The sequence below is a fragment of the Oncorhynchus masou genome, chromosome 9 (genome assembly GCF_036934945.1).
Source record: "Oncorhynchus masou masou isolate Uvic2021 chromosome 9, UVic_Omas_1.1, whole genome shotgun sequence".
NCBI classification, from domain to species: Eukaryota; Metazoa; Chordata; class Actinopteri; order Salmoniformes; family Salmonidae; genus Oncorhynchus; species Oncorhynchus masou.
This window is the reverse complement of record NC_088220.1, coordinates 31,173,513-31,190,535: the sequence shown is the minus strand read 5'-3', so window position 1 is coordinate 31,190,535 and position 17,023 is coordinate 31,173,513. Positions and strand designations below refer to the sequence as shown.

The window sequence follows — 17,023 nt, the reverse complement described above, 5'->3', positions numbered from 1 at the left end:
GTAATAACCAACAAGTAATCCACCGATCCCCAACAACTACCTAATACACACACATCTAAAGGGGTGAATGAGAATATCTAAATGTAAGTATATGGATGAGCGATGGGCGAGCGGCATAGGCAAGGTGCAATAGATGATATAAAATACAGTATATGCTTGTGATATGAGTAATGTAAGATATGTAAACAAATAAAATACAGTATATACATGTGATATGAGTAATGTAAGATATGCCAATACTATTAAAGTGGCATTATTTAGAGTGGCATTGTATAAAGTAACTAGTGATCCATTTATTAAAGTGTCTAGTCTGGGTCTCAATGTAGTCAGCAGCCTCTCCGAGTTAGTGATTGCAGTTTAGCAGTCTGCTGACCTTGAGATAGAAGCTGTTTTTCAGTCTCTCAGTCCCAGCTTTGATGCACCTTTACTGACCTCACCTTCTGGATGGTAGTGGTGAGAACAGGCAGTGGTTCAGGTGGTTGTTGTCCTTGATGATCTTTTGGGCCTTCCTGTGACATCAGGTGCTGTAGGTGTCATGGAGAGCAGATAGTTTGCCCCCGGTGATGCATTGTGCAGATTGCACCACCCTCTGGAGAGCCTTGGGGTTGAGGCTGGTGCAGTTGCTGTACCAGGCTGTGATACAGCCCGACAGAATGCTCTCGATTGTCCATTTGTAAAAGTTTGGGTGTCAGGGTTTGGGTGACAAGCCAAATTTCTTCAGTCTCCTGAGGTTGAAGAGGCGCTGTTGCCCCTTTTACACCACACTGCCTGTGTGGGTGGACCATTTCAGTTTGTCTGTGATGTGTACACCGAGGACTTTAAAACGTTCCACCTTCTCCACTACTGTCCCTTCGATGTGGATAGGGGGGTGCTCCCCCTGCTGTTTCCTGAGTCCACGATCATCTCCTTTGTTTTGTTGACGTTGAGTAACAGGTTGTTTTCCTGACACCACACTCCGACTGTATTCACTTCCTCCCTGTAGGCTGTCTTGTCGTTGTTGGTAATCAAGCCCACTAATGTTGTGTTGCAAACTTGATGATTGAGTTGGAGGCGTGCATGGCAGGGAGTACAGGAGGGGGTTGAGCACACACCCTTGTGGGTCCCCAGTGTTGAGTGTCAGCGATGTGGAGATGTTGTTTCCTGTTTCCTACCTTCACCAACCTGGGGCAGCCCGTCAGAAAGTCCAGGACCCAATTGCTCAGGGTGGGGTTGAGACCCAGGGCCTCCAGCTTGATGTTTCTACACCTGCATTGCTTGCTGTTTGGGGTTTTATGCTGGGTTTCTGTACAGCACTTTGAGATATCAGCTGATGTACGAAGGGCTATATAAATACATTTGATTTGATTTGATGATGAGCTTGGAGGGTACTATGGCGTTGAATGCTGAGCTGTAGTTAATGAACAGCATTCTTACATTGGTATTGCTTTTGTCCAGATTAGATATGGCAGTGTGCAGTGTGATGGCGAATGCGTCGTCTGTGGACCTGTTGGGGCGGTATGCAAACTGTAGTGGGTCTAGGGTGGCCGGTAAGGTGGAGGTGATATGATCCTTGACTAGTCTCTCAAAGCACTTCATGATGACAGAAGTGAGTGCTACGGGGCAGTAGTAATTTAGTTCAGTTATCTTTGCCTTCTTGGGTACAGGAACAATGGTAGCTATCTTGAAGCATGTGGGGACAACAGACTGGGATATGGAGCGATTGAATATGTCCATAAACACACCAGCCAGCTGGTCTGTGCATGCTCTGAGGACACGGTTAGGGATGCCGTTTGGGCCAGCAGCCTTGCGATGGTTAACACGTTTATATGTTTTTACTTCAGCCACGGAGAAGGAGAGGAGGGGAGGGGGGGCAGTCCTTGTTAGCGGGCTGCGACGGTGGTACTGTATTATCCTCAAAGCGTGCAAAGAAGGTGTTTAGTTTGTCTGGAAGCGTGACGTCGGTGTCCGTGACGGGGCTGGTTTTCTTTTTGTAGGCCGTGATTTCCTGTAGACCCTGCCACATACGTCTCGTGTCTGAGCCGTTGCATTGCGACGAGTCCCTGTACTGGCGTTTCGCTTGTTTGATTGCATTGCGGAGGGAATAACTACACTGTTTATATTCAGTCATATATTCCCAGACCTCTTTCCATGGTTAAATGCGGTGGATCACGCTTTCAGTTTTTCGTGAATGCCGCCATCCATCAACGGTTTCTGGCTAGGGTAGGTTTAATTAGTCACAGTGGGTACAACATCTCCAATCCACTTCTTTTTAAACTCACTCACCGAGTCAGCGTATAGGTCGATGTTGTTCTCTGAGGCTAACAGGAACATATTCCAGTCCGCGTGATTGATCAAAACAATCTTGAAGTGTAGCTTCCGATTGATCGGACCAGCTTTGAATGGTTCTCGTCACTGGTACATCCTGTTTGAGTTCCTGTCTATAAGACGGTAGGAGCAAAATTGCATTGTGGTCGGATTTGCCGAAGGGTGGGCGGGGGATGGCTTTGTATGTATCGCGGAAGATAGAGTAGCAGTGGTCGAGGGTATTGCCCATGCGCGTAACGCAATCAATATGCTGGTAGAATTTAGGTAGCCTTGTTCTCAAATTTGCTCTGTTAAAATCCCCAGCCACAATAAATGCAGCCTCAGGATATATGGTTTCCAGTTTGCATAGAGTCCAGTGATGTTCCTTGATGGCAGTCTTGGTGTCTGCTTGAGGGGGAATGTACACAGCTGTGACTATAACTGACGAGAATTATCTTGGTAGGTAAAATGGCCGGCATTTGATTGTAAGGAATTCTAGGTCGGGTGAGCAGAAGGACTTGAGTTCCTGTATGTTGTTATGATTACACCATAAGTTGTTCATCATGAAGCATACACCCACGCCCTTCCTCTTCCTGGAGAGGTGTTTATCTCTGTTGGGGCGATGCATGGAAAAGCCCGGTGGCTGAACCAATTCCGACAACATATCCCGAGATTTGCATCTCAGGACAATTAATTTCTCTTTTATCCTTATTAAAACAGGGTCAATATCAGGTAATAGAAATGTCTAGAAGCGAATAATGAAGACATACTAATTTACCTCGCACCTGACCAACTGAAAAACATGTGCGTGTGTGTATGTTTGTGCACACATACATGTACGTGTGTGTGTGTGTGTGCGTATGTTTGTGTTTGTTTGGGTAAACACTGTGTCCAATTAAAGGCTTGGGGACTGCTGGGAAGATTTGTATCAACAATATATGGTGATTTATCTTCTGAAATTAAATCAGCAACCCTTGACCCTCCCTTGACAAATGAAAAGGGGAGACCTGTGATTTACGGTGTCACGGAAGGACCTTTCCTTTGGCTTATGGGATGGCTACAGCATATCCCACCTCACAGCCTCACAGCACATCTGCCTGTCAGCGTACTGTTACCTAGCGCTCACATCCCCATTATATAAACCCACCTGGAAGAACCAACACACTCACACACTCACACACACACCCATTATCACCATAGCAACACCCCCACCCCCTGCACACACAGCATGTGTAATGTGTAGAGAGCATTTTGGTCATTTCTATGCACTCTCCGAGAAGCAATGTGACTACTCCCTGGTCACCTGACAGGATGCATGCCCATGTAAGGAGAGAGGATGTTGAGGCAGTCTTAAAGGAGCAGTCACACCAAAACCCATCCTGATCCTCTCCTGTTGACTTAAAGGAGCAGTCACACCAAAACCCATCCTGATCCTCTAACCCTCCTGATCCTCTCCTGTCTTAAAGGAGCAGTCACACCAAAACCCATCCTGATCCTCTCCTGTTGACTTAAAGGAGCAGTCACACCAAAACCCATCCTGATCCTCTCCTGTTGTCTTAAAGGAGCAGTCACACCAAAACCCATCCTGATCCTCTCCTGTTGACTTAAAGGAGCAGTCACACCAAAACCCATCCTGATCCTCTCCTGTTGACTTAAAGGAGCAGTCACACCAAAACCCATCCTGATCCTCTCCTGTTGACTTAAAGGAGCAGTCACACCAAAACCATCCTGATCCTCTCCTGTTGACTTAAAGGAGCAGTCACACCAAAACCCATCCTGATCCTCTCCTGACTTGACAGTCACACCAAAACCCAATCCTCTCCTGTTGAGGAGCAGTCACACCACACCAAAACCCATCCTGGATCCTCTCCTGTTGACTTAAAGGAGCAGTCACACCAAAACCCATCCTGGTCCTCTCCCTGTTGACTTAAAGGAGCAGTCACACCAAAACCCATCCTGGTCCTCTCCTGTTGACTTAAAGGAGCAGTCACACCTGTTGTCTTAAAGGAAACCCATCCTGGTCCTCTCCTGTTGTCTTAAAGGAGCAGTCACACACCCAAAACCCATCCTGGTCCTCTCCTGTTGACTTAAAGGAGCAGTCACACCAAAACCCATCCTGATCCTCTCCTGTTGACTTAAATCCTCTCCTGGTCTTAGAGCAGTCACACCAAAACCCATCCTGATCCTCTCCTGTCCTGACTTAAAGGAGCAGTCACACCATAACCCATCCGGATCCTCTCCTGTTGTCTTAAAGGAGCAGTCACACCATAACCCATCCATGACTTAAAGGAGCAGTCACACCAAAACCCATCCGAAGCCTCTCCTGTTGACTTAAAGGAGCAGTCACACCAAAACCCATCCTGGTCCTCTCCTGTTGACTTAAAGGAGCAGTCACACCATAACCCATCCTGATCCTCTCCTGTTGTCTTAAAGGAGCAGTCACACCAAAACCCATTTGTGATGTCTCTATGTTCTACTAAACATTTTTGTGGGTGTCGATATGGTTGTCCTTGTTCGATAGAGCCAGTGGACTTCTTTCAGCGAAGTTGCTATCGGCGGATTCATTGCTAAATATACAAGCAGACATCATTTTCCAGTCACTGAAAGACTACAACTTGTGTTGCTCTGGCCCCCGTCCCTTCCTCAAGGCAGGCTTTATTTAAAAGGAGACAGACACTAACAACAATCCTTTGGGCACAACTGAAATTGTTGATATTCAACCATACATGTTTCAACCGGAATATAGCAAATAGGATTGAAACAAAAGGTTTAGAAGCTCAGCTACAGCCGATGCCAGCACCAAGAGGGCAGATAACAAATACGATGCCTAGCTAAGTAAGTTATGTTTCCTGCAAAGCACCGAGCTAACTTGAGTGGGTTGAGTCACTGATGACATCTTCCTGTCTGGGTTGGCGCCCCCTTGGGTTGTGCCGTGGCGGAGATCTTTGTGCACTATACTCGGGCTTGTCTCAGGAAGGTAAGTTGGTGGTTGAAGATATCCCTCTAGTGGTTAGGGGGCTGTGCTTTGGCAAAGTGGGTGGGGTTATATCCTTCCTGTTTGGCCCTGTCCGGGGGTATCATCGGATGGGGCCAGTGTCTCCTGACCCCTCCTGTCTCAGCCTCCAGTATTTATGCTGCAGTAGTTTATGTGTCGAGGGGCTAGGGTCAGTTTGTTATATCTGGAGTACTTCTCCTGTCTTATCCGGTGTCTGTGTGAATTTAAGTATGCTCTTTCTAATTCTCTCTTTCTTTCTCTCTCTCGGAGGACCTGAGCCCTAGGACCATGCCTCAGGACTACCTGGCATGATGACTCCTTGCTGTCCCCAGTCCACCTGGCTGTGCTGTTGCTCCAGTTTCAACTGTTCTACCTGCGGCTATGGAATCCTGACCTGTTCACCGGACGTGCTACCTGTTCCAGACCTATTATTTGACCATGCTGTTCACTTATGAACATTTGAACATCTTGGCCATGTTCTGTTATAATCTCCACAGCCAGAAGAGGACTGGCCACCCCTCATAGCCTGGTTCCTCTCTAGGTTTCTTCCTAGGTTTTGGCCTTTCTAGGGAGTTTTTCCTAGCCAACGTGCTTCAACACCTGCATCGCTTGCTATTTTGTGTTTTTGGCTGCGTTTCTGTACAGCACTTTGAGATATCAGCTGATGTACAAAGGGCATTTTAAATACATTTGATTTGATTTATCTACTGAAACCCATATTGTGTATTGCTGGCTAACATACTACAGTGGGGTGAAATTAAATTATTTTTCTGTTTGCTAATTTAGCTAGCTAAACAACTACCAGTAGCCAAATATAAACCTATTCTCTTTTTAGTCATTGGTATGACTAGCTACTAAACAGCAAGCTACAACTTTACAACCAGCCACCTAATGTCACGCCCTGACCTTAGTTATCTTTGTTTTCTTTATTATTTTGGTTAGGTCAGGGTGTGACGAGGGTGGTTGGTTTAATTTTTGTATTGTCTATGTGTAGTTGCCTGTCAGCACAAGAAGAATGTATGCTTATCACGCTGCACCCTGGTCTGATCAATATGACAAACATGACACCTAAAGCTAGGTTTACCAGCAAACATTTGTACATGACTGGAGTTGGCTAGCTATTTAGCCTGGTGCCTGTTAACTTGTTATGTTTTATATATTTTTTTTAATTTAAACTTTATTTAACTAGGCAAGTCAGTTAAGAACAAATTCTTATTTACAATGACGGCCTACACCGGCCAAACCCAGACGACGCTGGGCCAATTGTGCACCGCTCTATGGGATCCCCAATCATGGCCAGTTGTGATACAGCCTGGATTCGAACCAGGGTGTCTGTACGCTGGGCCAATTGTGCAAGATATTGTATTAGCCATAGATTGCTAAGTTTACAAGCAAACAGTGAGGAGAAACAATAATACAACAATTTACTATTGTAAATCTCTAAAACTGAAGCTATACTATAAAATATATTTGCCTAAGCATGCCTGATAGACATGGCTGTAGGTAGATACTGTCTGCCTACCTACAGTACCAAAAGGTTGAAGGTTACGCCCTATTTCTTTTTATTAGGCTAGATATTGTTGTATGTTCAACTAGTCTACCCTAATGTTGATGTTGTGCTGGCATGGTTCACCTGTTGGTCAAAGTATAATTTTGTTTGTTTTTTGTCTTACACATAATACCGTGTGGTGCCTGGGCTTCTTCCTGAACTGTATTTTTGATACAGAAACAGAATTCCTTTGCCTGCGTGTGCCATTGTAGCAGAACTGTTTCCTGTGAACTGTATCCCTCTCGAGGGATTAGACATTATGCTCGATTTCAAGCACATGACTCATGAGAAGCTGAATGGCAGTTTGATCAAAACACTCCTCTCACAGCTTTACAAGTATTCCCTGAACTTACCATATGTCTCATTGGAATAGCAATTTCATCATGACCACCTCTCTCATCATCTGCTGATCACCAGTTCTCTTAGCTACAGACTGTTACACCAGATAATGAGATTTAACCAACATTGTTGCTATCTATTACTGGGAGTTACAGGATAGGTACTGTTTGGTGTAGCACAGAGATGTTTTGACCAACCTTAGTGTTGTGTCTATGGACTATTCATTAATGTAACAACTGTTATATGAAATCAGTTCTCTATGTGTAATTATTATTACGTGATTTAACTAATCACATAAACATTAAGTAACTAGGAAGTCAGGGCACCACGGGAAAATGTTGTTTAAAGAGTTACTGTACACTCATTAATGTATTATTGCCTTATCAGTCATATTCTGAAGGTCGCAAACCCTTGGAATCGGCACAAACCCTAGCATAAATGATGAATCAACGATATACAAATTGGCTTAATTATTTATTTACTAACTAAATAATCACACAGAATTACATAAACACACACACGGGATAGGTTATACATTGGTTACTACATAATGCAATGAAAAGTCCCTAGTGGACTAAGCCCGATATGACGGCTTGGTAGACAATGGGAAGGGGTGGGGACAGATAGAGTGGGAAAGATAAAGGACTCCACTATCGTACACACATCTAATAACTAGGCTCATGGAAATGCTAACACTTTGCACATGAACAGCCTCTCATTCGAAAATAAATGGCATTTTATATATTTACAACTGTAGGTCTTTTTTGTCTCTCTCTGAGATCACCGGTCCCTCTGCTGGAGAATCAGTCGACAGAAAGTCTCTGGTTTGTCCACTAGAGATCAAAGTCTTTCGTAGTTGTAGCTTGTTATAATGGATACGTCAGGGATACCAATTGTCATTCGATAGTGAAATGTTCTCCAAAATGGATCTTTCAGAGTACCATTTGATCGTTCGATCGGTCGCGTTTACCAGACTAATGTACTCAAACAGCTGCAGACTGAATGCGTAGTCTTCAGTTTTGTAGAACTTTTCTTCTTAACCATTTGTAACATATGGACAGCGTCCCTATGTCCTCTGGTCTGTATTTAAATTGCCAACCATTTCAACGTCACTACAGCTCCATGCTCTCTGGTCTAATGTAGATTTTGTCGCGTTTTTTTAAAATATTGGAGTAGAAAACGGAGCGTTTCATCATTTCCACCTAACGTCTGTGTTCACTTGGGGCGGGGTCACTGACTGGTCATAAGTTACTATGAAAAATAATTCTCATTTAGAAGACTAAAATCACATTGTTATCTTTCCAAAAGTATTCATATACTTAATCATTTATTCTATACAACATTCCGATGCAAATCCCATAATTGAGAAGTGTATACAAACAAAGATACAGTAATGTGGTTATACTGTCTTTCATGAAGTCACAAAATGAAACAAATTCGACATGGTCGTTCTTTGATTTCCCACCGATCACCTACCAATTTCTCTAAAATAGGGATATTGTTTAATTCTTCAATTTTGGGATGTAGGAGTCTTGTGGGAACAGTGTCTTTTGTTCTCCATAGGTTCTCTCCCTCAATACTCCATGGCAGTGAAGAGAGAGTTTCTGCAAGGAATTCACGACCTGTCGTTAAGTCATAAAAATGTGAAGAGAGAGGGGGGGGGGCTATGATCCTCCGCCCCAAGGGCACGTCATGACATTAGCGATGCCGTCTTCATCCTCGATTTGGGCAAACAGGAGTCTCATAAAATGTATGTGTCCAGTTGCAGGGGGTCAGTTTGAATTCAGAAAATGCTCCGTTATGAAAATACTTTTTTTGCTCCATAAAGTCGTCCAGCAATACAGTGCATTCGGAAAGTATTCATACCCCTTGACTTTTCCAGTTAGAGCCTTATTCTAAAATAGATTAAATAATTCCCCCCTCATCAACCTACACACAATAACCCATAATGCCAAAGCGAAAACAGGTTTTTAGACATTTTTGCAAAAAATGTCTGCAGCATTGAAGGTCCCTAAAAACACAGTGGCCTCCATCATTCTCACATGGAAGAAGTTTAGAACCACCAAGACTCTTCCTAGAGCTGGGCGCACGGTCAAACTGAGCAATCAGGGGAAAAGGGCCTTGGTCAGAGTTCCTCTGTGGAGATGGGAGAACCTTCCAGAGGGGACAACCATCTCTGTAGCACTCGACCAATCAGGCATTTATTGTAGAGTGGCCAGACAGAAGCCACTCCTCAGTAAAGGGACATGACAGCCCCTTTGGAGTTTGCCAAAAGGTACATAAAGATCCACAGACCATGAGAAACAAGATTCTCTTTTGTCTGATGAAAGCAAGGTTGAATTCTTTGGCCTGAAAGCCAAGAGTCATGTCTGGAGGAGCAGCATCATGCTGTGGGGATGTTTTTCAGCTCCAGGGACTGGGAGAGTAGTCAGGTTCGAGGCAGAGATTAACGGAGCAAAGTACAGAGAAATCCTTGATGAAAACCTGCTCCAGAGCGCTCAGGACCTCAGACTGGGGAGAAGGTTCACCTTCCAACAGTACAATGACCCTAAGCACACAGCCAAGACAACACAGGAGTGGCTTCGAGACAAGTCTCTGAATGTCCTTGAGTGGCCCAGCCAGAGCCCGGACTTGAACCCAATCTAACATCTCCGGAGAGAGCTGAAAATAGCTGTGCAGCGATGCTCCCCATCCAACCTGACAGAGCTTTAGAGGATCTGCAGAGAAAAATGGGAGAAACTCCCCAAATACAGGTGTGCCACACTTGTAGCGTCATACCCAAGAAGTAATAGCTGTAATAGCTGACAATAGCTGACAAAGGTACTTCAACAAAGTACTGAGTAAAGGGTCTGAATTTACTTATGTAAATATGATATTTCAGGGGGATTTAAACATTTGCAACCATTTAAAAAAAAAACGTTTTTTCTTTGCCATTATGAGGTATTGTGTGTAGATTGATGAGGGGAAAAACTATTTAATCCATTTAAGAATTATGCTGTAACATAACAAAATGGTAAAAAGTCAAGGGGTCTGAATACTTTCCGAATGCACTGTACGTGCGCCGTCATCGTGTCCATTTCAAGTCTTCTCACACATTGATCGAGACAGGTCTATGTCATCATGATATGAGGTACTTTGGGGTGGACATACACCTATCTCGATCAATGAAAGAAGACTTGGCATAGACAAGATGTCTGCAAACGTCTTTGGTGAATCACATTATCTGGTGTAAGAATCTATAACTACAGTTCCCTGCACTTCTGTGTCTCTGCACCTGACACACATTTGGACACACTGAACTGTACTACTGTAATAAATAAATACATGTGTATGTTACTTTTACCATATACCATTGTTGTGAAATACCCAGTTCTCTTGATGTAGCATTAAATAGTGTACACTCCTGTATTGTAGATTGACAAATAAACAAACGTTCTTTGGATATCTGAATGTCTAGCATCTGTTTGATGCAACAGAGCCATGTACAACTTATATACAGCCATAAGGGCCGAAATATTCCGAAGATTCATAGAAAATATCCATATTTATTTTATGGTGGTTCTACAGCAGGGCTCTCCAACCCTATTCCCGGAGACATACCGTCCGGTAGCCCCTACCAAATTCTAATAATAAACTGAGCCAGGTTAGTTACAACTGGGGTTGGAGCAAAAACCTACAGGAGGATAGCTCTCCGGGAACATGGTTGGAGACCCCATGTCCTACATGGTCTTAGGCCAGGAATTCCCAAACTCTGTCCTGGGGATCCCAAGGGGTGCATGTTTAGCTTTTTGCCATAGCACTACACAGCTGATCATCAAGCTTTAATTATTTGAGTCAGCTGTGTAGTGCTAGGGCTAAAACTAAAATGTGCACCCCTTGGGGTCCCCAGGACCGAGTTTGGGAAACACTGTCTTATATTGAGCCACACTGGCTGCGTTTACACAGTCAGCCCAATTCTGATCTTTTTTCCACTAATTGGTCCAATTTGTGAAAAAATATCAGAATTGGGCTGCCTGTGTAAACGCAGAATAAGTTCTTTATCCGGCTTCGGGACACTGGCAATGGTGGGCTGGGGAAGCTGGGACTCTTTATGCTTATGACGATGGTCTTGTCCGGTCTGCAGTGAACGGCCAGCTGGATAAGACTCTGACGAAAGTGTTGTAGGGCTTCTTAACACCAACTGTTTTGTCCTCTTGCAGAAGATTTGCTGGTACTGCATGTCTCCTGGAAAGACATGGTTGTGTTCTTAGCATTTTACACTTTTTGTGGAAGGGACGTAGGGCAACACGCCTTTGTTGGTAAAGGTGTCACCCAAATGGGACCGGATAGAGTATTGTTTAGGGACAATGAGGGGGACATTGGGAGCTGTTTTTGAGAGGAAAGATCAGTCAACAAAGTGAATGTGCTAAAGAAGATGTGAAAAGTCTTAGGAAGACAGCTCTTACACAGTATGAATGGTTATGTATGGGAGATTGAGGAGAAATTACACCCCAATCCCTCTCATACACAACAATGCATGTACTGTCTAAGCACAACCAAAAAAACCTTCCTCATCTCAAAGTACTGTCTGTAAACCTTCCCCAGCCCATTGACTTTGACATATCATTCTTGTCAATAGCAGTGTTTTATAGATAAGGGTGGAATAGATAGCTTCCAAATTGAGACTCGTGTTTGGTAACATTAGCTAGTTTACGTTAGCTAACATCAGTCAGGGACAGAACATGTTTACTCTGCTGAAGGTAGCAAGCAGTATAACAGTGACTACCATGGCATAGGCAAAATTGATTGACAGTGTGTATACCAAAAGATAGCCCCATGATTTAGCTAATGGCTTTCAGTGTTCAATACAGGACTGTAACGTTAGCTAGCTAACTTACCAAGCTAGGCTAGCAAGCTAGCTAACGCTAGGTTAACTCTAATTGAGAATCTTTTGTTTTGTTGTGAACTAAAAAAGATGATGGTATCGCATCACTTCTCCGCTGTCGTCGAAATGGATTCCCCATCATTTCAGCCAGAAAATTCCTCTGATAATCTTTGGTCACTGCATCATTCGTGATAGGCGCAACGCAAGCAACTGGCAGAATCTGGGTAAATTGGGTGTGAATCTCTGGAATGGTCATTTCCGCGCTTGTTTGTAATTAGCACAGAACACCACACAGGCATGATGACAACCATTAGTGTAAACAAAACCTTTAAAAAAATATTTTGCCTCGAAAATTTCTGAGATTACTGTGTGTTGGTCATTCTAAGTAAACAACGCCATTATTCAAGTTTGTGGACACGCCACCTCTAACTAGCGGGTGGTGTCAGGATTTGCTATGAATGCCAGACTTAGTGGTTCACTATGAGCAGACGAATACAAAGGGGCACTTCCTGATTCTACCAGTGAAATGAAAATGTGCTAGTTGTAAGCTTGTGGTTTGGATAATGTTGATGTTTATGATAAGGGGCGGCAGGGTAGCCTAGTGGTTGGACTAGTAACCGGAAGGTTGCAAGTTCAAACCCCGAGCTGACAAGGTACAAATCTGTTGTTCTGAACAGGCAGTTAACCCACTGTTCCTAGGCCATCATTGAAAATAAGAATTTGTTCTTAACTGACTTGCCTAGAGGTTAAGGTTAAAAAATAAAACATAATGTTGTTAATATAGTAATGACTATATGCCATGGCAGGTCTGTCTCTCTCAGGATGAATCTCTACATCAGAGCACTATCCACCTGTTTCCTCAGAAGAAGAAAAGGGATAGAGCAAGACATCTTCCCAGCAATATGAAAAAGAACAACCATACAGCAAATATTGTCAACATGGTCAATAGGAATGTATCCAGAGGAATTGACATAAGACATACTCGTATCAATCGTCAAAACTCTCACCTGTGGGGGTATGACACACACACACAAACTCTGCACTGAACCAGAATATAACCTGCCAAGGAGCCTACAGTTTGCTCTACCAGAAACACAGAGACAGGAAACAAAGGCTCCACGGCTGTGACTCCTATTAATAGGCCCCAGTGGCAGAGAACAGCTGCTCCACCAACACAGCACATCCAACTGATAGAATAATGAAGAGAGAGAGAGCAAGAGAAAGGGAGGGGATAAGAGAAAGAGAGAGAGTGAGATGGAAGAAAACAAGGAAAAGGCAGAGTCAAGAGAATAGTGTAGGTAAGGTATAGTGGTGGAGGGGTGTTGGATAGATAAGGTGTAGTGGTGGAGGGGTGTTGGATAGATAAGGTGTAGTGGTGGAGGGGTGTTGGATAGATAAGGTGTAGTGGTGGAGGGGTGTTGGATAGATAAGGTGTAGTGGTGGAGGGGTGTTGGATAGACAAGGTGTAGTGGTGGAGGGGTGTTTGATAGATAAGGTGCAGTGGTGGAGGGGTGTTGGATAGACAAGGTGTAGTGGTGGAGGGGTGTTGGATAGATAAGGTGTAGTGGTGGATGGGTGTAGTGGTGGAGGGGTGTTGGATAAGGTGAGTGGTGGAGGGGTGTTGGATAGGGGTGTTGGATAAGGTGTAAGGTGGTAGTGGTGGAGGGGTGTTGGATAGATAAAAGGTGTAGTGGTGGATGGGTGTTGGATAGGTAAGGTGTGTTGGAGGAGGGGTGTTGGATAGGTAAGGTGTAGTGGTGGAGGGGTATTGGATAGATAAGCTATAGTGGTGGAGGGGTGTTGGATAGATAAGGTATAGTGGTGGGGGGGTGTTGGATAGGTAAGGTATAGTGGTGGAGGGGTATTGGATAGATAAGCTATAGTGGTGGAGGTGTGTTGGATAGATAAGTTATAGTGGTGGAGGGGTGTTGGATAGGTAAGGTGTGGTGGTGGAGGGGTGTTGGATAGGTAAGGTGTGTTGGAGGAGGGGTGTTGGATAGGTAAGGTGTGGTGGTGGAGGGGTGTTGGATAGATAAGCTATAGTGGTGGAGGGGTGTTGGATAGATAAGCTATAGTGGTGGAGGGGTGTTGGATAGATAAGGTGTAGTGGTGGAGGGGTGTTGGATAGGTAAGGTATAGTGGTGGAGGGGTGTTGGATAGATAAGCTATAGTGGTGGAGGGGTGTTGGATAGATAAGGGGTGTTGGATAGATATAGTGGTGGAGGGGTGTTGGATAGATAAGGTGTAGTGGTGGAGGGGTGTTGGATAGATAAGGTGTAGTGGTGGAGGAGGGGTGTTGGATAGATAAGGTATAGTGGTGGAGGGGTGTTGGATGTAAGGTGTAGTGGTGGAGTGTTGGATAGGTAAGGTGTAGTGGTGGAGGGGTGTTGGATAGATAAGCTATAGTGGTGGAGGGGTTGATTGGATGGAGGGGTGTTGGATAAGGTGTAGTGGTGGAGGGGTGTTGGATAGATAAGGTGTAGTGGTGGAGGGGTGTTGGATAGGTAAGGTGGTGTAGGGGTGTTGGTGGAGTGGTGGGTGTTGGATAGGTAAGGTGTAGTGGTGGAGGGGTGTTGGATAGATAGATAGTGGTGGAGGGGTGTTGGATAGATATAGTGGTGGAGGGGTGTTGGATAGGTAAGGTGAGTGGTGGAGGGTGTTGGATATAAGGTGTAGTGGTGGAGGGGTGTTGGACAGGTAAGGTGTAGTGGTGTTGGAGGGGTGTTGGATAAGATAGTGGTGGAGGGGTGTTGGATAGATATGGTGTAGTGGTGGAGGGGTGTTGGATGGAGTGGAGGGTGTTGGACAGGTAAGGTGTAGTGGTGGAGGGGTGTTGGATAGGTAAGGTGTAGTGGTGGAGGGGTGTTGGATAGGTAAGGTGTAGTGGTGGAGCGGTGTTGGATAGGTAAGGTGTAGTGGTGGACGGGTGTTGGATAGGTAAGGTATAGTGGTGGACGGGTGTTGGATAGATAAGGTGTAGTGGTGGAGGGGTGTTGGATAGGAAAGGTGTCGTGGTGGAAAGAGAGAGGGAGACAGAGGTAGAGAGAGAGACAGAGAGCAGGAGAGATAGCGGGAGAATAAAGACAAGTGTGTGCATCACTGCATAATCACACCGGTTTATTTACACATTTAATTCCTGCAGTGAAGCAATGTATTTAAATCACATGATCCATGCTAAATACAGCATCATTTGAGGATGTACGGATGAGTGTGTGTATAGTACGGCTGGAAATGTGGCTGGGAATAAAAGAGAGATGCAAAAGAAGGAATGAAAAATGGAGAGAAAGAGAGCGAGAGAGAGAGTCAGAACTGTCTGTAGGGATGCAGGCAGGGGGAGGAATGTGGTTACCATGGCAACCCAATGAAGGCTGAGCTCTGGGTGTTCGTTCCAGCTCTGACTGTGCGTTGCACTGCACCGGCCCTCGCTTCTCTGCCGCCTAACTCTCGCCATCCTCCCCCACGCTCTCTTTCTCCCTATATTTCTCCCTCGCTCACCCATCCCTCCCCCGCCGCCTCCTCGGCTCCCTCCCTCCATGAGAGAGAGAGGAACTCAGCACTACCCACCCAGCTCCATATTATCCAGCCCAGCTATTCACTGAGCACCATTGAGTCAAACTGTACTGTCACTGTGCTTTTATGCTGATATTACATTACCATAGAGCACAGTGATCCTGTACCACCGTGCCTCAACGCAGGCAGCAGCCCCCTACCCTCTACCCCCCGAACCTCTCTCCTAACACCCCCGCCCCATGCACTAGTTCTTGGCTCAGCTGAAAAGCCAGCGCCTGTGGGTATTATGCTGCCGTGTGCCGCTGGGCGTGTTGTGATTGGGAAGGCATGTGAAAACAAGGCCTTCCATGGTACTGTACTGTTGTACTAGGGAACACGGACATGAGGCCTCCCCTCCCGCTCCCAGACAGACAGACAGACAGACAGACAGACAGACAGACAGACAGACAGACACAGGGGCTGTGTGACAGCAGGTGAGTCACACCCCTCCATTCTGAGGTAACGTGACCTGCTACAGATTACACTAACATACATTAGAGAGCACTGGAGGTTGCTGAGGGGAGGGAGGCTCACAATAATGGCTGGAACGGAGTAAATGGAATGGCATCAAACACATGGGAACCATGTTTGATGTATTTGATACCATTCCACTAATTCCGCTCCAGTCATTACCACGAGCCCATCCTCCCCAATTAAGGTGCCACCAACCTCCTGTGGTATAGACATATTTTTGATCTTTGATGATTCATCATACATTCATGATTTACATAATTTACATATAGTCTCAAAACATATATACTTTTAAAGATATTCGAAAGTATGACAGTTTACCAAATTAGAAGAAGCTAAATACCATGAACTACCAGGCCCCATCATCTGCCCAGTGTTTACATATGAAGTTGAAACGGCTGTCAACATGCATGCCACTTCCTTGTTTGACATAATGAACCCAAACTAAGCAATTTTACAGCCTCCATCTCCACAAATATCTCACTGAAAAATAGAAGTGGAATTTCAGAAACCCACACCAGCAAAATCTACAACAATTGAAAATATTCTCATATTCAACAATATGATGAATTGTACTAAAGGCTGTGGTCATGACAACTGATATCACTGAATTGAGTCTCTGGGATTTGTCTGTGATTCCGTGTGATGCAGGAGCTGTGACATCCTTCTCTGATTATTAAAATGTTCAGAAAGGTCATCGAGCTTAATGAAAAAAATAACGAAAGGGCACCCGTGTGACACTTCACTGAGCAAGCTGGAACAGGAGTGAGAGAGAGACACTCTGATTGGGCTCCTTTACATTATGGAGCGTTCATTTGACCCATGGGTGACCCTGGGTGACTGACCTTAGGCGTCTCGATGTGGTAGCGGCTCACGAGCCCCAACACATGCTCCACCTTCTGAGGGTAACTCCTGCTGGTCACTCGTACCCGCGACACTCCCTCCTCCTCCTCAGAGTTCTGTAGGAAGGACA

At 44.9% G+C, this 17,023-nt stretch overlaps 1 protein-coding gene across 2 annotated transcripts in view; it reads right to left on the bottom strand.

Moving 5' to 3' along the window:
* The window catches only part of LOC135545843 (disks large homolog 3-like), a 139,895-nt gene that overhangs the window by 103,439 nt on the left and 19,433 nt on the right, over nt 1-17,023 (bottom strand). For both annotated transcript variants that reach the window (XM_064973776.1, XM_064973777.1), the window contains exon 4: nt 16,896-17,009. In XM_064973776.1, the coding sequence (XP_064829848.1) occupies nt 16,896-17,009 (114 nt within the window). The remainder of the gene's footprint in view (nt 1-16,895; nt 17,010-17,023) is intronic.